The sequence below is a fragment of the Aspergillus oryzae genome, chromosome 5 (assembly GCF_000184455.2).
Source record: "Aspergillus oryzae RIB40 DNA, chromosome 5".
Lineage (NCBI taxonomy): Eukaryota > Fungi > Ascomycota > Eurotiomycetes > Eurotiales > Aspergillaceae > Aspergillus > Aspergillus oryzae.
Window position 1 is genome coordinate 425450 of NC_036439.1, and position 26237 is coordinate 451686.

Consider the following 26237-nt stretch of genomic DNA (forward strand, 5'->3'; position numbering starts at 1 on the left):
CAGATAATCTGGTGGTGTGGTGGTATAAGGCAAGGAGAAATGAAGGGAGGGAGAAGCTGTTGTGATCGAAGCAGCTTATCAGTAATGTGGCGGTCTATGGCGGCACGCGGGGTACATCATGTGGCTGAGGCAGTGGATGTCATGGATCACGTCCAACAAATTCCTGAGACTAATGGAACGGTTGAGTCATGCAATTATTTTCTGACTAAACTTAAGGCTGAAATACTGTATCATACTTCATATTCTATTGGATTATGTTCGAATGGTATAACCAATCATTGCCTTCTACATACAGAGACTCACCTCGGCCCTGCTCGGTATGTTTATGGTCCAAGAGCTGCAGCAAGGCCGTGTTCCTGCCAACAGACTCAGGGCTAAATAAGGATTTTGTCAAGCACTATATTGCCTCAAGGAAGAGCCCACAGAGCAAGAGACCATAGTCTCTTCCCCAGATGGGGCCGAGCGATACGAGGTCTACGCTCGTTCCCACTCCATTTGTCCGTTCTCTGACCAACGGTTGATGGAATGGTAGCATCTAAATGCTCTTCAATGATGTGCGTGCCACAGACGTGAGGAAAATGTTGCGCTTGATGCCGTTGTCTTCTCTCACTCGCCTTCTGCCATCATTCTGCGCCTCTCAATCTCTGCCTCAACTTCGTCCACAACTATAGGTATCGCTCGGCCCTTCCATTTCTCTATTTCCGCCCGCGCAAAGCCCTCCATACTTCTCATGCCTACCACTAGGAACCCGAGTTCTTCCCGATCCACATCAAAGACTTCCCACCACTCGCCATCAACCAACTTTACCCCGACTTCTCGTGCTGCCAGGTATATAGAAGAAACAGCAAGGGCGTTGGGTTGGTGTGTCACATATAGCAGCTGTGGTGATAGAAGAGCTGCGTTCAGATGCTCAAACACCCTTTGCGCAACAGCAGAAGACGATACACCAAGGGTCTGAAGGTAGGTTAACGCGATCGTATGGGGCAGGGCAACATGGGTATTGAAGCCCAGTGTGCGCAAAATTATCGATTCGGTTCGGAGCAGCACCATTCGCTGGCTCTGGTAGCCCCCCTCGGATAGACAGTATGTCTCAGGGGAGGGCTTCTCCGATACCCCCTTCGGGTTGATGAACCACAAAGGAGAAGCGTCCTTCGATACAAGGAAGTTGTAAACATTCAATACCGACCGTGGTGATGTAGGCTGGAAGGATAGCTTGGCCGTCATATATAGAGCTGCAGCAGAGACATCCTATAAAAGTCGCGACATCAGCAATGCTCCTCCTTAGATTTATGGAGTAGTGACGTGATTCCGACCTTGACAGAGTAAAATCGAAGGCTCCCGCCTTCAGCACCTATCCAGAACCGGGTAAATGTCACAATGGCCTGCGCGATAATATCTTGCGACAATCGAAGCAATACCCCAGCAGCTTGGGTGAGTTGAGTGCCGGCAAATCGAATAGATGCTTCTAGTTCTGGAGCAACGCCATCGATAGCTGACGATGAATTGGAGAGTTGTTCGGGTGTTGCGAGAGCGTTGGACAAGTATTTCAGTCCGTCTGCGGATGAACGTGCCATCGGTTATGTCAATTTTAACGGGGAAAAACCTTCGAACCGGACTTGAATTATGTCTGAAGTCTCGATTATTGTTAGATATGCAACTATCGCCTTATGAGGATACTGAAAACACTTGGATTATGGTACTGCCGTGACATCTTCGGCAAAATCGAAGCTTACGTCCGTTGCGACAGCCTTACCGCCTTTTTCTTGCACTCTTTTAGGAAATGAGAAGTCCGCGGAATCTATAACAAGCTGAGGTATTTTTCTTGCTTTAAATAATTAATATCTTGTCAAGCTGTGTTAGTTGGATTCAGTACGCTGAAACTATATCGTAGTTGAAGTTCATTCATTTTCCGAACGTTACTGGAGAGCTTCGTTCTCATTTTATGGCATTGAAAAGGCAAAACTACTACGTAGTAGTAGTATGCTTCGATTACCTCACGAAGCGCGGGCTGCTCGAACACATCCTCCTCCCTACATCCTGATTGGGTGAAGGAAGCTGATATGCCAGAGACAAGGGATCTCTCGATCAACTGCAGTCCTGTGACTGAATGGTATGCACGCTAAGTCTAATGGTCTTCGATGATTGGCGCTACCGTCGAAGCCGTTCCCTATGCACATGCGTAGTGATCTAAACATGGACTTTGCCGAAGAGGAAAGTATCTCTAGTAGTGTCCATGGATGTGTGATCGAGCTACTAGTTAGTACTTGTAGTTCTGTTATGGAACTTACATTGCAGCTCCCGTGTCCTGCACAATTTCAAGGGGCCCAAGATAATTTGAAGTCATTCTATCTCACAAAATAAAGAACAAATATGAATTCTGTGTGATTAGATAGGGCCCTAAAAAAGCCAGTATTAGGTGAGAATATACAATTTCTGTAAGCTAAGCAAGCTTCGTGGATATCCAGAGAAAGATGACAGCTGCGACCCATGGACCGCAAACCTTTCTCCCCATTCATTTCCGTGGTTGTTGTTTCATTGAAGACAGGGTAAAGAGCTCCTCCTTAGGTCATCAGAATTGACTAGATACAATCTCCCAAAGTGATTAGGGTTGATGCCCACTATATCTGTCACAGATATCTCATTCTGCAGAACGCCGTGATTGGTCGAGTCCATGGGAGGGTCTGATCGACGGGCAGATAATCTTACGGGCTTTGAAACAGTGGCTCGAATGCCTGAGATCAGACATTGCAGACCGTCCGTCACCCGTGACATGCATGCAACTCAATATCTCCCCAACACATGTATGGCTTCTCTTTTCATGGCGTTGCCATATGTAAGTTATGTAGATGACGTCGTTCAGCCAGGAGTATGGGGCAGATTATGTTTAGCAGTAGCTGACCTATGAGGCAAATTAGTCTAATAATAACCGACTAGCCCAGAGATCAACGTTCAAAACGTGTCCAGGATCCTGTCATATTAGCGCATTGCCGCATCGTAGTGGAGTACTGGAAGAAGCTGTTCAGCCACCGCATTTTTCCCCCAAAACAATATATACCAGCCTCTCGATATTTCCGCGTCTCATAGTAGCCGAATTGTCCCATCGCGTGAAACGATCTCAATCCATCTGAATAACCTCTTTAGTGCTTCATACTACTGCCAGTCAGTCCCAAAATAAGTGCGAATTACGGGGTTAGATCGATTATAGAATCTCGCGCATATTTCTGGCCTGTCTGTGATAGGGGCACGTGCGGGTACTGATCGCTATCGCTTGGCGTTTGGTACTTTACCAATCTCGAGGTTCTCTGCGACGATTTGCCTTCACTACTCGCTTTGATTATTATTTCTCCTGTGTCTCAAGTCATTGGACCTTGCCAAATTCCCATATTCATTCCTCTACCTCATTCTCACTGACTTCGATCTGAAACCCCCCACCTTCCAACCAAAAATCAGCAAAGGGACCGGTCAGGTCTCAGGAGGTCACATTCCGCTCCTCCTTTTTCTTGTCTCCCAACCAGGTGTTTGCCGTGGGCGACCGTGCATTGGACTGGACTGTCTACCGACGTGGCATTCCAGCTCTTGTCCAAGTGGAGCGACTGATCGCATACCTACATAATCCCTGAACCAATAATCCCTTTTATACCCCGGTCCAGTCATACGTAACTCGACCATGCTTCAAAACGCCGACCATACCTTGACTACTGCCACGTCCGTCATCAACGCCCCGGGCTCACCCTCTATAATTTCCCCGACCGAGCGAAACGGATCGTCTCAGCCTTGCAATGACCCTCAAGTATCCCACCAGGAAGTTTCCCCGACTTCGTTAGTACAGAACTCGCATGCAGCCCTGTCGGAGAAACAGTTCCTTCCACACCAGTCTTTCCACCGGCGTGCAAATACTGAGGTTTTTGTTCGACGACAGTCGCATTTGCCGGCCCGACAACTCTTTGCAGACCAGTCCAAGACACTGGAAGATCTCGACAATAGGGGTAGACCCTCGAACCCGCCAACGGAGAATCTCACTAGAAGAAAACTAGAGGAAGGTGCGAAGCTATTCACGGGCTGGTTTCAGGGCAAGTCTGAACCAGTCAATCTGGGAGTGATGTCTCAGCCAGAGTCTGCAGGAACGTCGACGATGGACGCTCGCGATTTCTATGGATCCCCTAGGGTCCCCACATCGCGAGCACAGAAGCGTATGACCGCTCCTTCACCTTTAAAACAGGTAACCTCGACGGGTCCTTTCTCTTTCTTTGGGTTGAAGCGCCAGGAACCCAAACTGGAGCTCCCTGAGCCTGCAGATGATGAACTCCTAAATTTGGACGTCGCCGCTGCTCTATTCCCAACCACAACTACTAGTCTCAGTGAACAGGAAGCATTTGATACCCTGAGGAACAACGCGGAGAACGTCATCAAGAGGTTGCAGGCGGCCTATAAGCAAAGAACGTTCGCCTTACATGAGGCACTAGCAGACAAGAATGAGAAACAAGAAGAGCTGGAAGAGACCCGGACACGAGTTGGGAACCTGAAGATACAGCTGGATGGCATGGCCGAGAAGGTAGATCAACAAGAAAAGGCTATGAATGCCATGGCGGAGGAGCTGGACCAGGAGAGACAATTGCGCCAAAGAGAAGATGAAGCGCGCTTGCGCAGTATCAGACTCATCAGGTCTAGTGATGATGAGAGCATTTCCGACCTGGGCGCTGACCTTCAAACTCCCACGCGGAGCATGAAGCGTGCTAGCAATGCCACATACGCCAGCGATTCGGGCTTTGATTCGGGGGACGAAAGCCTTGCAGAGAGCGTATTTTCGCGCCGGGAAGGCCTCGAATCACCGGCTTCTACGGTAGCTCCTTCTCCAAGCATCTCTCATATCACACTGCCTGCACCAGTATCAACTCCTTTGAAAGAGAAAGAACTTAAGCCCCTCCAACAAACACCGACACCACGGCAATCGGCATATGACCGAGTTCTCAAAGGTATTACCAGCTCGTGGACGAGTAACTCTAAATGTGGGATCTGCCACGGAGTTCCTTCCTCTGAAGCCTGGAGCGTCCTAGGAATTCTAAAGGAAGAAAACAAGGGCTTGAAGGAACGATTAGGCGAACTTGAAATAGTCATCGATGACTGCCTGCTTCTGGTTGGACCTTGAACCTAGTTTATCTTCGCAGTGAGCTTCCTTGTTCCTTATGGAACCATACAGCGTCTAATATGTGAAGATACGAACAGTTGATCTTTGAACGGCTCTTGCCTACGATGAAGACGCGTGTTGATTTTCCTTTGTTTGTCCAAAACCGCCTTGAATGAATTGTTATTATATACCATGATACCTATCCGCCTGAACAGTCTATATTAGATAGATAATGGAATCTACTAGATATTGAAGTATTGTCTGGAACTGTAAAGAGTCTCTTCATTCTCAATTGTAGTGGTAATGACCATATTTGTAGCATTGCTTATAATGAATGGACTTGTGAGTGAAAAGTAGAGTGGGATGTGAAGAAGTGAGCTTCGTGTCCACGATGTCATTATTCATGGTCAGCTTTTGAGTCATAATTGAAGAAGGGAGGGTAGAGGGGCGAGTGTTGTAGTGTAGGGAGATGAACTAACCCTAGGTAAGTAGTGCTCCGTAATGGCCGGGCTGGTGAGGAACTAATCAAAAGGACTGCGGAGGAAAGCGACCAAGTGGCCTCAACGGGTTAGCGCGACTGGGAAAGTGGCCAGCGAGGCGACTATTGCTTCGCACCCGAACTCAACCTCATCGCTCCCTTTCCCTTCCCCATCTTATTACTTCGACCACTTTCCCTTCTTCTCTTCTTCTTCTTTTTATCCTTTGATTTTCCTTCCGCTCTTTCAGCTGGCCCTTCCACCAGCTTCATTTTCTTTTCTCTTCCCCCCTACTTTATCAAGTATTTGGAAGCTGGAAAGTCACAATGAGCGGACGTGAGTGCACAGCACGCGATCGCAACCAATTCCTGCGACAGCGCTTTATCCTCCGTCTCAATGGGTCAGAAAATGCTGATATAGGCAATTAGTTCGCTTCCTTGATCTAATCAAGCCCTTTACGCCCCTCCTCCCGGAGGTGGCAGCTCCTGAGACCAAGGTGCCCTTCAACCAGAAGTTGATGTGGACTGGGGTACGTTGATGTGCTAGAGCGCAACAGAGCTTTCAAGGCTGACAGATTGGCTTCAGTTGACACTCCTGATCTTCTTGGTCATGAGCCAGATGCCTCTCTATGGTATTGTCTCCTCTGACACTTCCGATCCCCTGTACTGGCTGCGTATGATGTTGGCCAGTAACCGTGGTACCCTGATGGAATTGGGTATCACTCCCATCATCTCCTCCGGCATGGTTTTCCAGGTGAGTCCGGACGAGTTTCCCCTAAGTTATATGCTTGTTATGAAGCGCCGCTAACTAGTCCTTTTGTTCAATAGCTCCTCGCTGGTACCCATCTCATCGATGTCAACCTTGACCTCAAAACCGACCGTGAACTGTACCAGACCGCCCAGAAGCTTTTCGCGATCATCCTCTCCTTCGGTCAAGCTTGTGTCTATGTCTTGACTGGTCTCTATGGTCAGCCAAGCGATCTTGGTGCCGGTATCTGTGTCCTGCTCATTGTTCAGCTGGTTGTTGCTGGTCTTGTTGTCATTCTTCTGGATGAGTTGCTCCAGAAGGGATACGGTCTTGGAAGCGGTATCTCTCTGTTCATTGCCACCAACATTTGCGAGTCTATCGTCTGGAAGGCTTTCTCTCCCACTACCATCAACACTGGCCGTGGTCCCGAGTTCGAGGGTGCTATCATCGCTCTGTTCCATCTTCTGTTGACCTGGTCCGACAAGCAGCGTGCTCTGCGCGAGGCTTTCTATCGCCAGAACCTCCCTAACGTCATGAACCTGCTGGCTACTCTCCTCGTATTCGCCGCCGTCATCTACCTCCAGGGTTTCCGTGTGGAGATCCCCGTCAAGTCCTCTCGCCAGCGTGGAATGCGTGGATCTTACCCCGTCCGTCTCTTCTACACCTCTAACATGCCTATTATGCTCCAGTCCGCCCTGTGCTCCAACATCTTCCTCATCAGTCAGATGCTGTACTCGCGCTTCTCGGACAACCTTCTGGTCAAGCTTCTCGGAGTTTGGGAGCCTCGCGAGGGATCCGCCCAGCTTTACGCTTCCTCCGGTATCGCTTACTACATGTCCCCTCCTCTCAACTTCAAGGAGGCTCTTCTTGACCCTATCCACACCGCTGTTTACATTACCTTCATGCTGGTTGCTTGCGCTCTCTTCTCCAAGACCTGGATTGAAGTCTCTGGCTCCGCCCCTCGTGACGTTGCCAAGCAGCTCAAGGATCAGGGTCTTGTGATGGCCGGCCACCGTGAGCAGAGCATGTACAAGGAGCTCAAGAGGGTTATCCCTACTGCTGCTGCCTTCGGTGGTGCTTGCATTGGTGCTCTTTCCGTTGCCTCTGACCTCCTTGGCGCTCTTGGTAGCGGTACTGGTATCCTCCTTGCCGTGACGTAAGTCTTCCCGCTCTACCGCCTTTAACTTTGTGCTGACAATGACACAGCATCATCTACGGATACTTCGAAATCGCCGCTCGTGAAGGCGATATTGGTTCGGGCCTCAAGGGCCTTGTTCCTGGCAACTAAACAGGAAGCTTTCAGACTTTTTTTGATGAACAGCATGAGAAAGAAGGATTGTAGGTTCGATATACTTTGTATTTCTCGTTCATTCCCAGGTGATGCGCTGCCGCTGTGGCCGTCTGGATTTTGGGTGTATGTCTAGTTTTGCATGGAAGGTAAAGAGTCTTCCCATCGGAAAAGCGAGGCTGCAGCTGTACATAGCATGAACCTGGTTTGTAACCATATATTCTATAAAAGACCTTAAAATGATATCTAATTTGCTATGACAAAAGATAAAACGGACATTGTAGGTGCGCGCGTACTTGGTAGTATTAGAATCCAGCATCGCAAATAAATGCCAATACACTGGAACGGGTATAAAATACACCACGGCACTACACCCTCCAGCTCAAGTTCTGTAGTCGCCATTAATAGTGACATACTCGTGGCTGAAATCACAGAACCAGTAAACAGCCTCCTCACCACCAAGACCCTGCTCACCCTTCTCACCACCGCCAAGGTCAACAACAATCTCCAGATCCTCCTCCTGGAGAATAACACTGGCACGCTCCTCATCGACCTGTTCAGGTTCACCGTTCACAAGCAAGTTCAACACAGGACTACCATCAACAGGCTTGAAGCTGACGCTCGTGTGCTCAGGAACGACAGTTCCCGGCGCCACACCCTGGGTATAACCAATAGCGCAGAGAATACGACCCCAGTTGGCATCCTTACCATACAAGGCTGTCTTGACGAGCGGAGAGCGAGCAATGGTCGACGCAATCAACCGACCGGATTCATAATCGGGTGAGTTCTGGACGCGGACAGTAACAAACTTAGTGGCTCCTTCACCGTCGCGCACGACGAGCTGAGACAGCGACTGTGCGAACGAAGTCAGAATATCCTGCATTGCGGCGTAGTCGTCGGACGAGGAGGAGCTGATGGGTGCTCCGCCTGCGGCGCCGTTGGCGAGGATCGCGATGGTGTCGTTTGTGCTGGTGTCACCGTCAACGGAGATGGAGTTGAACGAGCGGTTGACGGAGTGCTTGAGGAGGGACTGGAGTGCGGAAGGTTCGATTGGTGCGTCGGTGCAGAGTACGCCCAGGAGAGTGGCCATGTTCGGGTGGATCATGCCGGCTCCCTTGGTCATGCCGGCGAGGCTGTAGGTGCGACCTGGGGAGGAGGGGAGAGTGAATGTGCGAGAGAGAAGCTTGGGGAAGGTATCCGTTGTGCAGATTGCGCGGGCTGTGGTGAGCCAGGCGTCGTGCGTGGAAGAGAGATTGGCGTGGGCTACTGGGACTTTCTTGAGGATCTTTGAGATTGGGAGGCTATGGTATGTTTTGTTAGCATTGGTTTTAGTTAGGATGTGGGAAATACATTGTGGATATTGCATACCGTTGACCGATGACACCGGTGCTCATGACGAGAGTGCTGGGCTCATTGAGTCCATCGCATTCGTCTACCTTCTTACCCATGCTCACTGCATCTTCTAGACCTCCTTTGCCGGTGACCGCATTGGCGCAGCCCGAGTTGATCACTACGGACCGGATGCCTTGACCCTGGCGGGTTTTGATGATATCCCTGCTCACTTGCACAGGCGCAGCCTGGAACTTGTTGGTGGTAAACACAGCTGCGGCAGAGCATGGGGTTTCGGACGAGATCAAAGCGAGATCGGGGAACTTGGTGTTTGACGCCTTGACCCCAACGTGTGTACCAGAGACAACGAAGCCTTTAGGGTACGATCCGGACGAGGGAATGAACTTCCGCTTGGAGGCAGGAATAGCCATGTCCACGGGTGCGGAATAACTGCGCACCTGGCCCTTCACCATTCTGGCGAAAGCAGCCATTGTGGCTGCGGGTTGGGCGGGAGAGGCCATTGAGCCTGCAGAGGATGAATAGTGGTCAGTATATAGGCAGTCTTGGAGGATATAGGTGGCAAGCACAGTACGTACAAAATCGTGTTGCGATAGAGGCCCAAGGAACCGGGGCCGTTTGCGGGGAGATTATATAGTTGATAGGGCGGAAAATGACTCAAAAACAAGTCGATGATTAAATGACTCAATTGCCGTCCGCTTTGGGGCTAGTGGACGAATATACCACAGCCAAAGCCCAACAGCAAGTCCTCGGATCAGAATTGAGATAGAAATTCCCAATTCAATGAGTACTCGAAATCCACACCGGCCGATGGAGATCCTCATCAGCTTCCAGCTCCGATACCGCGGAGTCGGATAAATAGTCGGTCCCGAGCTTTATCCTCAATCAATGAACCGCGTTGGAGGCGCGCCGAGAAAAAGCCACGAGGGATAAAGGACTAGAGATTGGCATTCCTAATAGCGCTCCTTGGTTCGGCCCTTGCATCTCGCTCTGATTTTCTCTAATTTACCAGTCGCGTCCTGATGGTATTTAGTTTCCTGCTATCAATTGCGTTTGTTCTTCGAACATACTGACATGAAGCGCAAACAGACAGATTCGGGCGATGAGCGTCCTGTCTCGACGCCCAAGAGACAGAGGACTGCAGCATTCAATGGCTCCACAAATGGACATGAGGATACGGAGACCCCTGTTGGAGCGTCGCCATCGAAACGGATAAAGTCGACACCTCAGAAACCCAGCACGGCAACACCCGCAGCATTGAAAGAATCCGGCCTGAAAACGCCTACACAAAAGTCCAAAGCCAAAGCTCTATTTTCAACTCCTACAAAATCTACTGCTGTCTCCACCCCTTCGAGAGCACGGAACGCGGACCGATCTGCGAAGAAGAAAAGCGCACGTCTTCTTCTCGAACAAAACGACGATGAGGAAGACTGGGACGGAGCTGATCGCCTGGCGGAGGAAATCCTGCAAGATGAGAATGACACAACAGCTGCAGAGAATGTGAATGGTGTAGTCGAAACGGTGGAGGGAGAGGATGAAGCAAATAAGACTGCCCAAACACCGAAGCGCCGAGCAGGAAGACCAAAGGGTGCGAAGAACAAGCGTTCTCCCACGCCCGAGGGCGAACTCCCGGCCCATGAGCGATACTTTTTCCAGAATCGAGCTGGCCCCCCGCGAACATCAAACAATACACTGAATAAGATCTCTCTGTTAACACACGAAGAGTACTTCGAGAAGATGGCACAGTACGCAGACCCGTGTAAAGATGAGAAGGCATTCTTACTTGATGTACACCATCGGTCGTTCCCACAATGGAACTTCGAGTTTGAACAGGGGTATAACATCTGCTTGTATGGGTACGGCTCGAAGCGTCCCCTATTGCAAAATTTCGCGGAGTGGCTGTATCAGAAGAATAGTTCTGCTCCTCCTTCCATCGTGGTGGTCAATGGGCATACACCGAACATTTCCATTCGGTCAATATTCGCTACGATCGTCACCGCCGTGCTTGGTGCTGACATTCCCTCCAAAATGGGTTCTCAGCCGATAGAGGTGCTGGAGTTGTTACAGTCTGTGTTGAAGTCACGGTCATCACAAAGGCCAATCACTGTCCTAATCAACTCCATTGATGCACCACCTCTCCGTAGGGCTGCGAACCAAGCCCTCCTCGCACGACTCGCTGCTACGCCGAAAATTCACCTCCTTGTAACGGCCGATACACCGAACTATTTGCTGATGTGGGACATCAGTCTCCGTGAGCAGTTCAATTTCGTTTTCCACGATTGCACAACATTTGCACCGTTCGACACCGAGTTCGATGTCGTAGAAGAGGTGCATAACCTGCTTGGTCGCAAGGGCCGTCGTGTCGGAGGTAAAGAGGGTGTCGAGTTCGTGTTGAAGAGTCTTCCGGAGAACGCACGGAATCTGTATCGACTGCTCCTGACCGAGATCATATCAATGTTCGACGAGGGACATAACTCGGATGATGAAATGGATGGTGGAGCAGGACGCGACGGGGATGGAAAGGATGAAGTCGGCATAGAGTTCCGTGCGCTATACCAAAAAGCCACCGAAGAGTTCATCGCTTCCTCCGAGATGATGTTCCGGACGCTACTGAAGGAATTCCACGACCACCAGATGATCACATCAAGGCTGGATCCAAGCGGAATGGAAATTCTGGGCGTGCCTTTGCCGCGCGACGAAATGGAGGGAGTTCTAGAAGACTTGGTATTGAGTTAATGGTCGGTATTTCAGACGGCGCCATACATGTTCATGATACCCCTGTATAACAATGTATTTATCTCTGTTAAAGTAACTAACTTGAATCTATGAAGGTAACTCTCGGGTTTCGGTATCCGGTAGCTTATGTATATATCTAGGCTACAGTTCCTTTCCAATAAGCACCATAAATCACCTCATGTATCACATAGTAAATCAAAACTGCGCAAACGCCGCCAACGCCATCGTAGCCCCAAAACTAATTTTAAACGGCTTATGCTGCGACACAGCCTTCTGCAAATTAACCCCCTTAACAAGCCTCTGCAACCGATCCACAGGAATCACATTATACCCCTTCGCAGCAGCCCACTACACACACGGAAACATATCAGCCAAGAAACCCCAACCACATAAGAAAAACCAGTAAGAAGAGAAAACCAAGAACATACCTCAACAAAAACAACCCCCATACCCAAAAGCACAACCAAAACCCTCGAAAACGCCCTCAATCCCACCCCCACAACCAGCCCAAGGACACTCCCCAGACTCACCTGTCGCATATTCGACGCCGTCAACCACCCGCTCTTCGTAGCCCCCTGTTTGAGGAGCACGGGGTCGTTGCGGTCAACGGTCCAGCCTGAGTCCGGGGAGGCTTGCGACTCGGGTCGGTAGTACGGGGCGCTGTATTGGCATTGCATTGGGGCGGAACGGAAGGGGGAGAGCGGACTGAGGGAGAGGCCGAGGCCGACGCCTAGCACGGCTGAGGTGCGGGTGAGGAGGAATGACATGTTTGGTGTATTTGATAGGTTATCGTGGGGATATGAGAGAATGGTTGGTTTGTTGGATTGGTTGTTATGTAGTAGAAAGCGCCTTTGAGACAGAAGGAAGCTTCTTTCAAGGGATTGGAGGTGGGAATGTAACAGCTATTGAAGGAGATGTTGGACGGAGGAGATGGGGTGACGTCATCGGAAGGCCAAGCTGTCAATCTCAATTAAATGTACAGGAAATGCCCTTCATAAGAGGGTAAGTAGGTTTAGGGCTTTGCGCGTCAGTTTCACAGTAATTATATTAGCGTTTTGGGAGATTGTTCAATGTATTTGTGATTCAATTGAACGCCTTACGAGAGATTTTTCAGCTAGGGCTATATATAATACTAGGGTGTGCATTTGTGAGAGTATATGGGATAATTATCCAATCCAGTACAGAGATTGACAGAGGAGATAATACTAAGTAGATAGTTTTGATGAACCAATGGTCGTGGAACATAATATGCCTTACCACCGAGACATGGAATTCAACTGAGCTTGTGGCCTCTCTAAACAACAGCGAGAGGTAACATGTTATATTGGCATCCCCCATATAATTATAACAAATTGAGACACTGGAGACTACAGCTACCGTGCTTATATACAAGTAATATGAGTAGTTCCATAGTTCATTACGCATGGAGCCTCAGATCTCTTATCAACACCAAAGATGCTAAACAGCAATGATACTAATTATACTATGCGTTGTCCAAAAAGCGATCAAACTGATAAGACACACTTGTTTGTGGCCACTCGAACGACGATAGCCACCCCTTCGCGACTATTTCCTAGAGTGGTAGAACGGCCAATGTAAAGTAACACCTCTGTTGGCAAAAGCCTAAAACTAACAATCGAAAGAGATAGAAGATAGATACGCACCACTATCACAAGCAAGCCATCTGACAGGTTATGTTTAGCCTAATGCGTGTCACAGTATTAAGCTTATATATGGAGTGGGGACAGGGAATCCGCATATCTGATCCGATATCCAAGTAGTATCTAAGATGGATTGATATGCAGATGCCATGATCTATACAAGTGGCAACAGTTCCGCCGTTCCGCCACTTCGGAAGTTTCCGTTTGTTCAGTAAACGATTAAGTAAAAAGTTCGTACCGGCAGTACACATGGAGATGTAATTTTACTTTTAACTGGTAGGTAAGGTACTCGGGCCGGGTGCTAGTTGCATGTGTCTGTCCTTATATGGTAGTTCTAACGAGTGGGTAATTGAGATAGGCATACCATATTTTGGGCATGCAGCGTACGTATATAGGTACTGAGTGTACACTTTCGTTGATTGCTCATACTAAATCCAACGACTAAGTCTTTTGATCGTGGTTGTCGCCATCTATTCGTATGAGACTGGGTATATTAAAGAAACTTGGGACATTCATACTATGTAGTATTACCAAGATGAGTCGTTCTAGATTCGGAAGGGTTCCAATTTACAAAAATTCTGCTCAGGTTCGTAAAATGTCTGGGCGGTGGGTGCACCCACCAATGAAAACCGCCTCAAGTATGCCATGCTTTGGGTCACCGGACGAGAAACAATACTCCGGAAATGTACAATACTTGCAGGACAGGTATGCCCGCGGGAAACCGGTGAGCGGCGGGGGTTGCGCCAGTATTGCAAAGTTTCCGGCCGAAAGATTGCTAAACTTTACCATAGAGGGATGGAGGGGCAGTAGCCTTCTGATTGGCCCGTCTCTCCGCGGACAGTCTAGCCTGAGGGAAAAAGTCGGCGGGGTGAACAAGGGGAATCAACTAAGGTGGGTTCCATGGACACCGCGCCCTATGTTGACAGTGGTTGTCTTCTGCGGCGATTGCCTTTGAGTCACCATTCTTTCACTTTAAATATCCCAGCTCGGCTTCCTTCTTCTTTTCTCCCCTGTTCTTAGACCATCCTTCCTTGTCTTTCTCTCTCTGTGACCTAATATCCTCAACTCGGACAAACCTCTCTCACAATGGCTTCTCAGCAGAACGGAACTAACGGGGCTTCTGCCTCCAACGACTTCACCGTCAAGGCCGGTCTGGCCCAGATGTTGAAGGGTGGTGTAATCATGGACGTTGTCAATGCGGAACAGGTATGCACATTGTCAATGACTTCCGCTCAATGGATAAAACTAACAAGACATTCGTATAGGCTCGCATTGCCGAGGAGGCCGGTGCTGCCGCCGTCATGGCTCTCGAGCGTGTCCCCGCCGATATCAGAGCCCAGGGTGGCGTTGCGCGCATGTCTGACCCCAGCATGATCAAGGAGATCATGGAAGCCGTCACCATCCCTGTTATGGCCAAGGCCCGCATTGGTCATTTCGTTGAATGCCAGGTAGGAGCTTACTTGCCACTCTGCGTACACCATCGGAAACTGACAATGCTTACATTAGATCCTTGAAGCCATTGGCATCGACTACATCGACGAATCCGAAGTCCTCACCCCCGCCGACGACATCTACCACGTTACCAAGCACAACTTCAAGGCTCCGTTCGTCTGTGGCTGCCGCAACCTCGGCGAGGCTCTCCGCCGTATCTCCGAGGGTGCTGCTATGATCCGCACCAAGGGTGAGGCCGGTACCGGCGACGTCGTGGAAGCCGTTAAGCACATGCGCACCGTTAACGCTCAGATTGCTCGTGCCCGTGCCATCCTCCAATCCTCTCCCGACTACGAGCCCGAGCTCCGCGCCTTCGCTCGTGAGCTTGAGGTCCCGTACGAGCTCTTGCGCGAGACCGCCGAGAAGGGCCGTCTCCCTGTCGTCAACTTCGCTGCCGGTGGTGTTGCCACCCCTGCTGATGCCGCACTCATGATGCAGCTGGGCTGCGATGGTGTGTTCGTTGGTTCCGGTATCTTCAAATCTGGCGATGCGAAGAAGCGCGCCAAGGCTATTGTCCAGGCTGTGACTCACTACAAGGACCCCAAGGTTCTCGCTGAAGTCAGCGAGGGTCTGGGTGAGGCCATGGTTGGAATCAACGTGTCTCAGATGGCTGAGAGCGACAAGTTGGCTAAGAGGGGCTGGTAGATATACCCCATTTGCTGTTTCGTTTCATTTGCGGGCGTTAGAAAAGTCGATATAATGTCTTTTTCAAGAGTATGTTCTTCCCCTGTTGTTTTCACCCGTCCGAACATAAAGGAGGGAAGATGTACTGTATATTGTCGATTACGAGCTATGAGCATATGAAAGCATTGTCACAAGGTCTCTTTAGGTTTGCCGATAGGACTTCGGCGATAACAGAAGCTCTATAATAATTGTTTCGGGCGTACATGATAGCACAACCAGATTTGATATCAGGGCGACAGGCCTTGGGTGGCATTAAAGCAACTACCTGTGATGGTCAGCTGTAATATGGTCAGATGACTTGGACCTTTGATGACTGGCTTATGAGGCTCACTTTTAGTTGAGACGAGGCGCTTCAAGTCTGTCAGGAACCTGCCAATCAAAGCTGGCGGGATTCTTTCTAGAAACGATACTAAATTAGCGACAGTAACAGGATCTCGATCTACCCGACAGATTACCTTCCTAACAAAGAAAAAGTCAATTGTATATACGAAACCAAAACAGTACAAATATGGACTTGAATCAATCCGAAATCGATCAAATTCTCCTCTAGATTACCAGATAAGGCAGGTCCTTCAATTAAATTTCTAAATCTGGAAACGCCTTCTAGGCCATTAATCGATTACACCAGACGATGAAAGGGGACACCCATCCATGGAGATCTACCCCAACACTCCCCAAACCGGAGCGTAGGTAACCAGGACGTATCGGTAATACTTCCCCTGACTCCAACCACCATCAACAGAGCCATGACACCACGTAATACCATTTCAAGGCTCGAAAAGCCTCGGTAGAGATTATTCTCCTCCTCCATCATCATCATCATCATCATCATCATCTCAGCTTCAACACTCGATAAGGATGACGTCCAAATAACACCAACTCCTCCCTATCTAACACACCCAGACTTACTTCCTACCTACTACCTGCACACTTACCTCGCAACAACCTCGACAACCACGCAACACCAAAACCACACATACACCCATACACACAACACGCCAATCCCAAAAGAAACAATGACCGAACACCACTCCCTCACCCTCCCCCAATTCAAACCCGACAACGCCTCCGAAACAACCACAGCCCAAAACCTCCTCACCCCACCCCCTGAAGAACAACCAGACCAAGAAGGAGACCAAGAACCCCCCCTCTCCCAAACCGAAAACCAATATCAATACCAAGACCAAGACCAAAACCAAGACCAAGACCACGACCCCCAACCAACCACCTTCATCCTCGAAGATGTAAAAACATACCTAACCACCAACCTCTTCCGCGCCAGTGTCCGTGCGAGCTCCCATATCTCCACCTCTTTGGACTTCCTACACGCGCATCCGGTTATCGCGACCTTGCTCTTGGCGCAGTTTGTTTGCTCGTGCGTGCCGATCGGGTTGTTTGTCGCTGGGGCGGTGATTGCGGCGTCGCTGGCTGTGGCGCTGTATTCTTGTGTGGCAGTTTTGGTGCTCGCGCCGGTGGTGATTGGGACGAGTATCTTGGGGTTCTGTGTCTGGGGGTGGGGGTGGGTTGTTTTTGTGGTTGGGAGGTGGGTTTTGGGAGTTGTTGTTGATGGGGAGAGGGGGGGAAGTTTGAATGGGGATTTGGATGAGGATGGGGGGAGGGATTGAGGTTTCTCTTTCTTTTTCTCTCTTTCTCTATTTATCTATTCATTCATTAATCTGTCTAGTATTCTTGGGTTGGTTACGGATTGGGATTGGGCTGGTGGTCAGTTATTTTCTATATTATTTTACGTATAGGACCAATGATTTATTTGAATGCTACAATTTGGTTACTTTCTTTTCCCCTGGTATGTATGGAAGTCGACGCTGCATTGAATTTCTAAATTACTAACTATGGCTTGATCTGGAGTTTGTTCTGTTATGGATCTATGTCACACATTCTATGGAATTTGATCCCGTGGTTACTGGCTTTCGGCCCATCTCACCCATCTGCGAATACATTCATCCACACTCCTAATGGCTTCTTTTTGGGCCTTGATTTCGAACCATTCCTGGTGCTCTCTCCCACATTCCGAGCACTTGCCCATGTCGCGGACTCTATAGTCGTCTAGTTCGAGGTGAATCAGTCGTTCCACGCGGTGAACATATGGGACTTTTCTTCCCACTTCGAGGGCAGGTCCGCTGCTTGGGCCGGGCGATGAAGGCGTGTAGGGGTAATACCGAATCAGGGTGATGTGGTGATTGCATTGCTTGGTCCATTCGTTCATTCGACGCTGGACGTTGTTCGCCCGGCCTATCTTGAGGCGAATTGCACCAGGACTAAATTCGGTGGGCTTCGTGGTCAAAGCATTGAGATCTCTGGCCTTTTGGATGGCATTATTTCCGCGATCATCATGCTTAGAGAATAAGGACGAGCCGACGTCTGTAGGCGGCGGCATCGATCTGGAAGAGTGGTCGGCAGGCGTGATCCAGAAGATGTAAATATAGCCGGGCTCATCTTTTTCCGACAGTGGTTTGGCAAGCTCCTCCGTAAGGGCGGAGCTGGCTTGAGGAGAAAGTGTTGGAGGGATCCAGCCTCCTTTTTGCGGCCTCTGAGCACTGGATGGCACCTGTTGCATCGATTGGGGTCTATTCTGTGAAGATGGACGCACTGGTCGCGGAGGAAGTGGTTCATTCTCTTCAATAATTTCGAAGCAACAGCAGAGTGTTCGCTTGGTTTTCTTCTTTGTCTTGAATGGCCGGTATCGGTTGGAGTTGTCCAGTGAGTCCCTGATATTGAGTCGCTCCATCAATGTATCAATACTTGATCTCGGGTGTAACTGTGAAGTGTTCGGCTTGTTGCCTGCCCCATTCGATACTGCCACTGCTTGATCCTTATGTTGCCAGCAATACATCATCTTTGTATCTGACAATGCACGGCGACATGGCTTGCCACCTCCTGTGACGCCTTTACATGTTGTAGCGGGATCAAGCGAGTCAGTGCGGGTTACATTAGCAAGAGCCTCGGGGGAATTTGCGAAAAGAGGCATTCTATCTGTTCCAAAACTAAGACTCGTCAAAACAATTGAGATGCGAAAAAGGAGGAAAGTAGTTAAGACACAAAGAGTTTTTGCGGTGGAGAGTTTAGGGGGTTTCAAGGCTGCGGGGGGGGGGCCAACTAAACAGAACTATATAAAGGGCAGCGCATTCAGCTCAGCCATACTCCGTATTGTGGGCCTGATCGGAAGTCAAAGATCCATCTTTAGACTCTGGAGCGAAGCGAGGTGAGCGGAACATCAAATCTAGGAGCAAACGAGCTTCCAGATTGGTCAAAGTTGATGCTGATCTGTACACCGCCCCAGTGGCTAGAGATCGTGCATGATGACCCACTTTACAAAGAAGAACAAGTGGTTCTTTTTGTCCAGTGGTGTGTTATTGTAAGCGCTGGAACAATGCGTTGCCTGTCTTAATAGGCACCATTATGACAAGACAGGCACAAACATGATGGATTGTGCCTGAGCCACTGCCCTATGGGGCACTCACACATATGTTGCTGACATAGCCCTGTTGTGCGTCTACATCAGTTTTTCGAGCCTCACTTTGGACTTGATATTTATTTTTACTTGGACAAATCCAAACCCAATTATTCGTATTCGTTGCATTGTCCACGTTGCGACAACTGTAACACCTGGTATCTACCCAATATAATCGAAACCAGATCCACGGCATTTCACCCAGAAAGAACGCGTCAATTGGCTCGTCTGGGCTTTTGCGCCCCTGGCAGCTAACAGCGACGCAAGAAAACGCTGTCTCTCCTCGGGTGACACAGCAGGGCCCTGGTTCTGGTTCGTTTGGTCAATACCTAAATCCGCTAAGGCAGTTGCGAGATGCGGACGAGCTAGTCCTTGCTGTTTGAAGATGAGCCGTCGGAGCACCTCACAGAGATGTTCAAGGTCGGAACGAGCACATCGCCCGGCGACCTGAGATGCCAGTATGCGGCAAAGAGCGGGAATACTGTCTCTGAGCGCTCTCTGTACAGCTTCTTCCTCGTAAGGAAGGTTCAGCACGCCTACCCAGAATTGGGAGGCAGAGCGAAGGGGAAGTGGCTCTGGGCCTTGCAAGGAAAGGAGTGTGAAGTTTAAAATCGCTTGGAGTACTGGTGGACGCTGAGGGGCACCATCAACATGACCAGCTCCTGCCTGATTGGAATCCTGGGGTACGGCGGTGAGAGCAAAGAGAAAGGGGTGATACTTGGGGAGTAGGCGAGTGAGAAAGTCGATGCCACTGTTCGCAACCTCAGGGTCGTAGAACTCTGGCTTCTCATGCATCCAGCAAAAGGTCTCATATACATTGACAATCAGGGCAACAGTCTCTTCACGGATACGTTGTGGATGTGCACTGTGAGAGGCTAAGAATGCCGAGGCCGTGCCCATAACCATATCCGTGCCAGCACTCCCTAAAGGTATACTCTTCACGAAATTGACTGTCACCATCGGTGGAAAGACATAAGGACCACTGTTCTCGGTAAAACCAGCCTTCAGTATGTCGCATGCTGCTTCGATGATGGTCACGTCTAAGGGAAAGTCGGTCATTAGAAGCTGCATGCATTGCATTATTAGGTTCTGCGATACAGCCCCATTACCCGTATTCCAAAAGGTCGGTGGATACGGGTCCCCGTTTCTACCGTCAAGAGTATCTAAAATAATTTCGCCGTCTGTTCTGAGTCCTTTTCCAATACTCGCAACGCAACGGAGAACTAACTGACCGCGGCAGCGAGCAGGCTCCACCAACCCGCGAGAGGCTTCATCTCGTGCCAGCTCTGCCTGCTCCTGGAAGAATTTCAGTATTCGCTCAAGGAACTGTGCTTTCTCGTTATCAGTAGGTAAAGTTTGCACGATAGCAGCGATTCCCTCTAGAACTTTCTCCATGGTGGAAGCAGTGGCTGTAGGCTTGAAGCGAAATCGCTCGAACTGATCCATGAACGCTGGAAGCTCGAATGTTAGAGCATTGCGGCATGATTTGCAAAGATGCGATATAGATTTGGATGCTACAGAAGCACATGATGCAACGTCCAGTGATGCGAAAAGGAACGTTAGTACGCGAGGAAGTAAGGCATGTGTGCGTTCAAAGTATGACTGATATTTCCCAAGCATGTCCACTAGCGTCTGCCGAGGTTTGTCGGGAATCATTGCAACGTCCCCTGTACATAATTGAGCAAATTCATCACAGAAGAATATTGCGTTTAAACATGCGTCTGCATGCTGATTCTCGTCGACAGCCTCTGAAAGTTGAGCCATGCAGAATATTGCGGCCTCGAATGTTCTCCAGTCCTGCTGCACTAGAGATGATTTTGCTCGTTCCTGAAACACTTGAACTAACTCAAGACCTAACATAGGATAGATTGCTAGGAGGAAGTCGCAGACGTCGCGGCGAAAAGCGCCAAATTCACTGCGATCATCATCGCCCCATTCTTGTAGCTCTTCTGGACTTGGATATTTGAGTTTCTCAAAGCAATCCATAGCTGCACGAGCAAGATTGCGTTTAGCGGGATCAAGCCCTTCTTCTTCTTCTTCTTCTGTATCCAAGTATATCTCTTGGAGATCATCTGCAACTTCAGTCCACCACTCAAGGACCAACGGCGATGCTGAATCATCCACTGCTGCATATCCAGGGGCTTGGAAGAGTGTGTGGAGAAGGGCCAGAACTTTCTCATGTTCAGAATTCAAGGGTTGAATCAAAAGCTCCCTTTGCTTGAGTGTTGCGTACGCTAATAGAAGTTCCAAGAAGGTCATATTCTCATCTTCAAAATCGGCATCCATTATGGAAGCGATATGGGCCGTGCCAAGATCACTGATGATATATTCCAATATAGAGTAGAGATGGTCTTGGCTAAATATACTGTCTCGCCAATCTATTAATTCAACCAGGACCTGCATTGCAGTCTTAGATAAACTGGGAACTTTCAAACTTTGGATCACGTAGCCAGTGGCAGGAGCAAGCTGAGTAGCACGTATTGTGTCGCGAAGTTGAAGTGCATTACGGACTAAGGCCCATGACTAAAGTTCTGACGTTAGAAGAGCTCCCTTGGATAGGTATGGGCATGCTTACTTGGTAGGAGTTGATGGCCTCGACACCTGGAGCGCCATCAGATATAGAGTGACCGGAAGATTCTTGCTGCAGCATATGACGGAGAACGAACTCAACTAGAAGAAAAGCATGTTTGATATTTTCAGAGGCCCGGTTACTGTCCCCATTTCGCCGTGACTCCGGACTCCATCTATTGATTTCCTCCGCCAGTATGTTAGAAAAGTATAATAAGCTGACAACCTGCCTTTCGGACATGGCAGGAAGAACAGCATCTTGCAGGTCAAAAGACTGACACTGCTCCTCCGAGAGATGCTTTCCATTTGCTAAAGAAGCCGCTAGGTTCCAAAGAGCTTGATTCCAGGGAGCATTGGGCTTTAGGAAGATGGTTGCTAGACTGGAAGCCAACTTGCGTACCACCAGAGGGCGCTCTCCCCCATTTACTAAGAGAACATAGTGATCAATAAGTCGCCCGAGAAGCTCTCGAGCCTCGTCTTCATTTAATTGTTGCCTGCAACCGACACCAGTAAGTCAGGATATTCAATTGCGACAAGGGTATACCACTTCACGTACCAATCCTGGTTAATCTTGACTGTAAATGTTAAGGCCCCGAAGAATCTCAGGTCAGTACTTTCATCACTGAGGAGATTATTAGCAATGAGCCATGCCTGGGGGCCTTTCTGGAGTATCTGCAGGTGCTCCTGGATAGCTTTGATCTTGGCGGGGTTGCCGGTATTTGCTGGATCATAAAGCTGCGACACCAGCTAGGCATTGTTAGAGATTGAACAGGAAGTGGAAACTATGGGCCAAGCATACTGTCCTCGCCTCATTAATGAGGACTTGTACATCAGAGCTTTGGCCCGGGACGTCCACAGACATGGCCGAAGCACTTGAAGCCTTGCTGTAGTGGATAAGAAACGGGTATAGATTGGCTCAAATAGCTGTAAAGGGGCGTCACGTGCTGATAACACTACCGGCGTAAATGTAAGGCGGTGAAGAAGTGGGATGGAGGGGAAGTTAAAGGCAGTGTTTAACTAGATTATGAGAGGGGAAGAGGACATCTGAAAGGAAGACATTAGTCGGTATGTATGTACCATGTGACAAGGGCTATTTGAGGATCTATATGGCGTTCTGGTCGCGTTGTTATGGAGCCATGGGATAAGCCTGTCATTTCCGGTCTATTCAACAACGGAAACTCCCTGGTTGCAGGAGGTAATTTAGCGAGAAGTGGTCAGCCAAAGAGGTGGTTGGAGACTTATTATCTTTTCACCTGCAAGTGAGAAAAGTAGCGTCTGTATTCTGATGTTCTACCCGAAGATGACGGAATAGGGTCACGGACCTGTATTGTACAGTAATGGAGCTATGTAAAAAAAAAAAAAAAAAAAAGTCGGTAAGTGACGGTAATTGTCGGGAATCCCTGCTGGTAGGTAATGTAATGATGGTCCAACACTGGTGGTGCTACACTGCAGCTACAGCTCCTAAACCCAGACTAATCATCTTGTTGGTCCATATCTCCACGGCTGCCATTCTAACATTGCACACACGACCTTCTCTTAACCACTATAATTATACCTAACCCTCAACCCCACCCTTTTCTTTCACAACCCTCGCAGCCTCGTGTAACATTTCGGGGTCTTGTATTTGTCGTCTGCGATTTCGAGATACCCTTGACTCGGGCACCTGCATCCTTCTGTTCAGACCTCGCTCGTCGATGCTTTTTTCTCGCCCTCCAATTCGTTCTCCGTGGATATCAGCGTTTCGATCGGCTAGCCAGCTACCCCTCTCTCGCCCCAGGTTCTTTTCTATCTCTTTATCTCGCTATTCAGTCGACATGGAGACCGTGAACACCTCCGAACGTCTTTCGAGACTCAGAGAGTTGATGCAGGAACACAAGGTCGATGTATACAGTATGACATCATCCCACTGCGTTTAGTTGATGTACTTCAATACTTACTCTTGTCAAAGTTGTCCCATCTGAAGATAGTCATCAGTCGGAGTATATTGCTCCATGCGACGGCCGCCGAGGTTAGAATTGCGTCCTTGAACCTTGCCTTTCATCTTTCCGACACAAACTTCCCAATCCTCTACCATCGGTCGTCGTATAGCTCACACTAGACACAGAATTCATCTCTGGTTTCTCCGGTTCCGCTGGAACTGCCATTGTTTCTCTGAGCAAAGCCGCTCTGTCCACTGATGGGCGATATTTCAACCAGGCTTCAAAACAGCTTGACAACAACTGGCAGCTCCTAAAGCGTGGTGTCGAAGGCTTTCCTACATGGCAGGAATGGTATGATCTGTCGTGCATATATGGTTTGCTCAGAATCTTTGGACTTAGTATGTGGTTAGGACTACCGAACAGGCCGAAGGCGGTAAGGTCGTTGGTGTCGACCCAGCTTTGATCACAGCGTGTGAGTGATTTACCTTGTTCTTGCTAGCTCGTTATTCGAGAAGCTAAGTTTTCACAGCTGGTGCCCGTAGCCTGTCGGAAACCCTCAAGAAAAATGGCTCGACACTGGTGGGTGTTCAGCAGAATTTGGTTGATCTAGTTTGGGGCAAGGACCGGCCTGCTCCCCCGAGGGAGAAGGTAAGGGTTCATCCGGAAAAGTACGCTGGAAAGAGCTTCCAGGAAAAGATTAGCGAACTCCGCAAAGAGCTGGAGTCGAGAAAATCGGCCGGATTCATCGTTTGTACTGCTACCTAGTTACCTTACACCGAAGTCTTTGGTGGCTAACAAGTGATAACAGCAATGCTCGATGAAATTGCGTGGCTGTTCAACTTAAGAGGCAGCGAGTGAGTTTATAAATAAGCCCAACTTCTGGATGCCAATTTACTTACAACTATATCTCAGCATTCCTTATAATCCGGTGTTCTTCTCTTTTGCCACCATCACACCTACAACTACGGAGCTTTATGTCGACGCTGACAAGCTGACGCCGGAGGTAACAGCTCATCTGGGTCAAGACGTTGTGATCAAGCCATATGATGCCATCTATGCCGACGCGAAGGCCCTCAGTGAGACAAGAAAGCAAGAAGCGGGAGAAACGGCCTCTAAGTTTTTGTTGTCCAATAAAGCTTCATGGGCACTTAGCCTTAGCCTTGGAGGCGAGGGACAGGTCGAGGAAGTCCGTAGCCCCATTGGCGATGCTAAAGCAGTGAAGAATGATGTGGAACTCGCGGGCATGCGGGCATGCCACATCCGCGACGGTGCCGCGCTAACAGAATACTTCGCCTGGCTCGAGAACGAACTAGTCAACAAGAAATCGACTCTTGACGAAGTGGACGCCGCAGACAAACTAGAGCAGATCAGATCTAAGCACGACCTCTTTGTCGGTCTTTCGTTTGACACTATCTCCTCTACAGGCCCTAACGGAGCGGTTATCCACTATAAACCGGAAAAGGGAAGTTGCTCTATCATTGATCCAAATGCCATATACCTCTGCGATTCTGGTGCTCAATACCTGGATGGAACCACGGATGTTACCAGAACGTTCCATTTCGGACAACCTACCGAGCTCGAGAAGAAGGCCTTCACATTGGTTCTCAAGGGCGTGATTGGTCTGGATACCGCTGTGTTCCCTAAGGGTACGAGTGGGTTTGCACTTGATGTGCTCGCCAGACAGTACCTCTGGAAGGAGGGACTTGATTACTTGCATGGAACCGGGCACGGAATCGGCTCCTATTTGGTAAGCAAGTCAGCTTTTGCGAGTTTGATATAAAATACTTATCAAGCTGTAGAATGTACACGAGGGACCAATTGGTGTCGGCACCCGTGTTCAGTACACCGAGGTCCCTATAGCACCTGGAAACGTCATCTCTGATGGTATGCTACTCTGGCCTTGTCCTGTGAGAATCTGTCTACTAACTACAGCAGAGCCTGGTTTCTACGAGGACGGCAAGTTTGGTATTCGGATAGAGAGTAAGCCTTCAAGTGACACGGATTCTCATCCAAACCCCATACTGACCTGCCGTAACAGATGTTATCATGGCGCGTGAGGTGCAAACCACGCACAAGTTTGGGGATAAACCGTGGCTAGGCTTCGAGCATGTCACAATGGCCCCTATTGGTCGCAATTTGATCGAGCCATCTCTTCTCAGTGATGCTGAGCTCAAATGGGTGAATGACTACCACCGAGAGATCTGGGAGAAGACCCACCACTTCTTCGAGAACGATGAATACACACGCAGCTGGCTCCAGCGGGAAACACAGCCCATCTCTAAATGAGCTAGCGAGCTGAAACAACGGCGGGCAGTAAACTATAATTGTTATTAGGACCCTTATAGTCTAATAGAAATCACATAGACGTGTTTCTATCCTAGCAATCCAATGGAATTTATCGAAGTAGAATCATGTGCCTCGTAAGACTTGTACGGAGTATTGCGCAGAATTCTAAGGGAGAATGCAGTTCGTAGCGGAATGTGGCTGACCGAACGGGATTTAAATGCACTTTAATGTGGAGAACCCGTGAGCCAACGACACCTTAGGTATAGCTGTCCGATGCAAGTGACTTGCCGCCCTGTCACGATCCCTTCGAACCCCAACGTCTTGTTGGATTTGCGCCATACTTATCTAGCATATATGCAGTGACCTGCTTCGAATCCACCAAGTTCTATGTCGCGAGGACGATCATGATTGTTTTCTCCTGCCTGATCTCTCAACGTCAT

General features: G+C 49.2%; 11 protein-coding genes across 11 annotated transcripts; 6 read left to right on the forward strand and 5 right to left on the reverse strand.

The window, feature by feature from the left end:
• Positions 1–606: 606 nt before the first annotated feature.
• Positions 607–1224, reverse strand: AO090701000733 (putative cyclin; the record flags this gene model as incomplete). The annotated part of the gene is made up of 1 exon (XM_001823481.3): positions 607–1224. One exon carries the CDS (start codon positions 1222–1224, stop codon positions 607–609), a length of 618 nt encoding a protein of 205 aa, XP_001823533.3.
• Positions 1225–3667: 2443 nt separating this feature from the next.
• AO090701000731 (uncharacterized protein) lies at positions 3668–5146 on the forward strand (the record flags this gene model as incomplete). Its single annotated transcript, XM_001823480.1, has 1 exon — positions 3668–5146. One exon carries the CDS (start codon positions 3668–3670, stop codon positions 5144–5146), a length of 1479 nt encoding a protein of 492 aa, XP_001823532.1.
• A 781-nt stretch (positions 5147–5927) lies between these two features.
• On the forward strand, positions 5928–7636 carry AO090701000730 (translocon subunit SEC61; the record flags this gene model as incomplete). Its single annotated transcript, XM_001823479.3, has 5 exons — positions 5928–5937; positions 6030–6130; positions 6187–6354; positions 6429–7504; positions 7555–7636. The coding sequence occupies 5 exons, from the start codon at positions 5928–5930 to the stop codon at positions 7634–7636; spliced, it is 1437 nt and encodes a 478-aa protein (XP_001823531.1).
• Positions 7637–8018: 382 nt separating this feature from the next.
• AO090701000729 (bifunctional ornithine acetyltransferase/N-acetylglutamate synthase) lies at positions 8019–9456 on the reverse strand (the record flags this gene model as incomplete). Its single annotated transcript, XM_001823478.3, has 2 exons — positions 8019–8937; positions 9005–9456. 2 exons carry the CDS (start codon positions 9454–9456, stop codon positions 8019–8021), a joined length of 1371 nt encoding a protein of 456 aa, XP_001823530.3.
• Positions 9457–10057: 601 nt separating this feature from the next.
• AO090701000728 (origin recognition complex subunit 2) lies at positions 10058–11719 on the forward strand (the record flags this gene model as incomplete). The annotated part of the gene is made up of 1 exon (XM_001823477.1): positions 10058–11719. One exon carries the CDS (start codon positions 10058–10060, stop codon positions 11717–11719), a length of 1662 nt encoding a protein of 553 aa, XP_001823529.1.
• A 195-nt stretch (positions 11720–11914) lies between these two features.
• On the reverse strand, positions 11915–12486 carry AO090701000727 (uncharacterized protein; the record flags this gene model as incomplete). The annotated part of the gene is made up of 2 exons (XM_001823476.3): positions 11915–12067; positions 12148–12486. The coding sequence occupies 2 exons, from the start codon at positions 12484–12486 to the stop codon at positions 11915–11917; spliced, it is 492 nt and encodes a 163-aa protein (XP_001823528.1).
• Positions 12487–14466: 1980 nt separating this feature from the next.
• On the forward strand, positions 14467–15516 carry AO090701000725 (pyridoxal 5'-phosphate synthase subunit PdxS; the record flags this gene model as incomplete). Its single annotated transcript, XM_001823475.3, has 3 exons — positions 14467–14586; positions 14646–14828; positions 14887–15516. 3 exons carry the CDS (start codon positions 14467–14469, stop codon positions 15514–15516), a joined length of 933 nt encoding a protein of 310 aa, XP_001823527.1.
• Positions 15517–16571: 1055 nt separating this feature from the next.
• Positions 16572–17180, forward strand: AO090701000724 (seipin co-factor family protein; the record flags this gene model as incomplete). Its single annotated transcript, XM_001823474.1, has 1 exon — positions 16572–17180. The coding sequence occupies one exon, from the start codon at positions 16572–16574 to the stop codon at positions 17178–17180; it is 609 nt and encodes a 202-aa protein (XP_001823526.1).
• Positions 17181–17473: 293 nt separating this feature from the next.
• Positions 17474–18541, reverse strand: AO090701000723 (uncharacterized protein; the record flags this gene model as incomplete). Its single annotated transcript, XM_023237176.1, has 1 exon — positions 17474–18541. One exon carries the CDS (start codon positions 18539–18541, stop codon positions 17474–17476), a length of 1068 nt encoding a protein of 355 aa, XP_023092263.1.
• Positions 18542–19186: 645 nt separating this feature from the next.
• On the reverse strand, positions 19187–22454 carry AO090701000721 (putative importin 13; the record flags this gene model as incomplete). Its single annotated transcript, XM_023237177.1, has 4 exons — positions 19187–21547; positions 21600–22086; positions 22149–22339; positions 22392–22454. The coding sequence occupies 4 exons, from the start codon at positions 22452–22454 to the stop codon at positions 19187–19189; spliced, it is 3102 nt and encodes a 1033-aa protein (XP_023092262.1).
• Positions 22455–23406: 952 nt separating this feature from the next.
• ampp (aminopeptidase P) lies at positions 23407–25797 on the forward strand (the record flags this gene model as incomplete). The annotated part of the gene is made up of 10 exons (XM_001823471.3): positions 23407–23482; positions 23541–23600; positions 23697–23862; positions 23922–23983; positions 24041–24262; positions 24320–24365; positions 24424–25258; positions 25311–25395; positions 25447–25491; positions 25550–25797. 10 exons carry the CDS (start codon positions 23407–23409, stop codon positions 25795–25797), a joined length of 1845 nt encoding a protein of 614 aa, XP_001823523.3.
• Between the last annotated feature and the right edge of the window lie 440 nt (positions 25798–26237).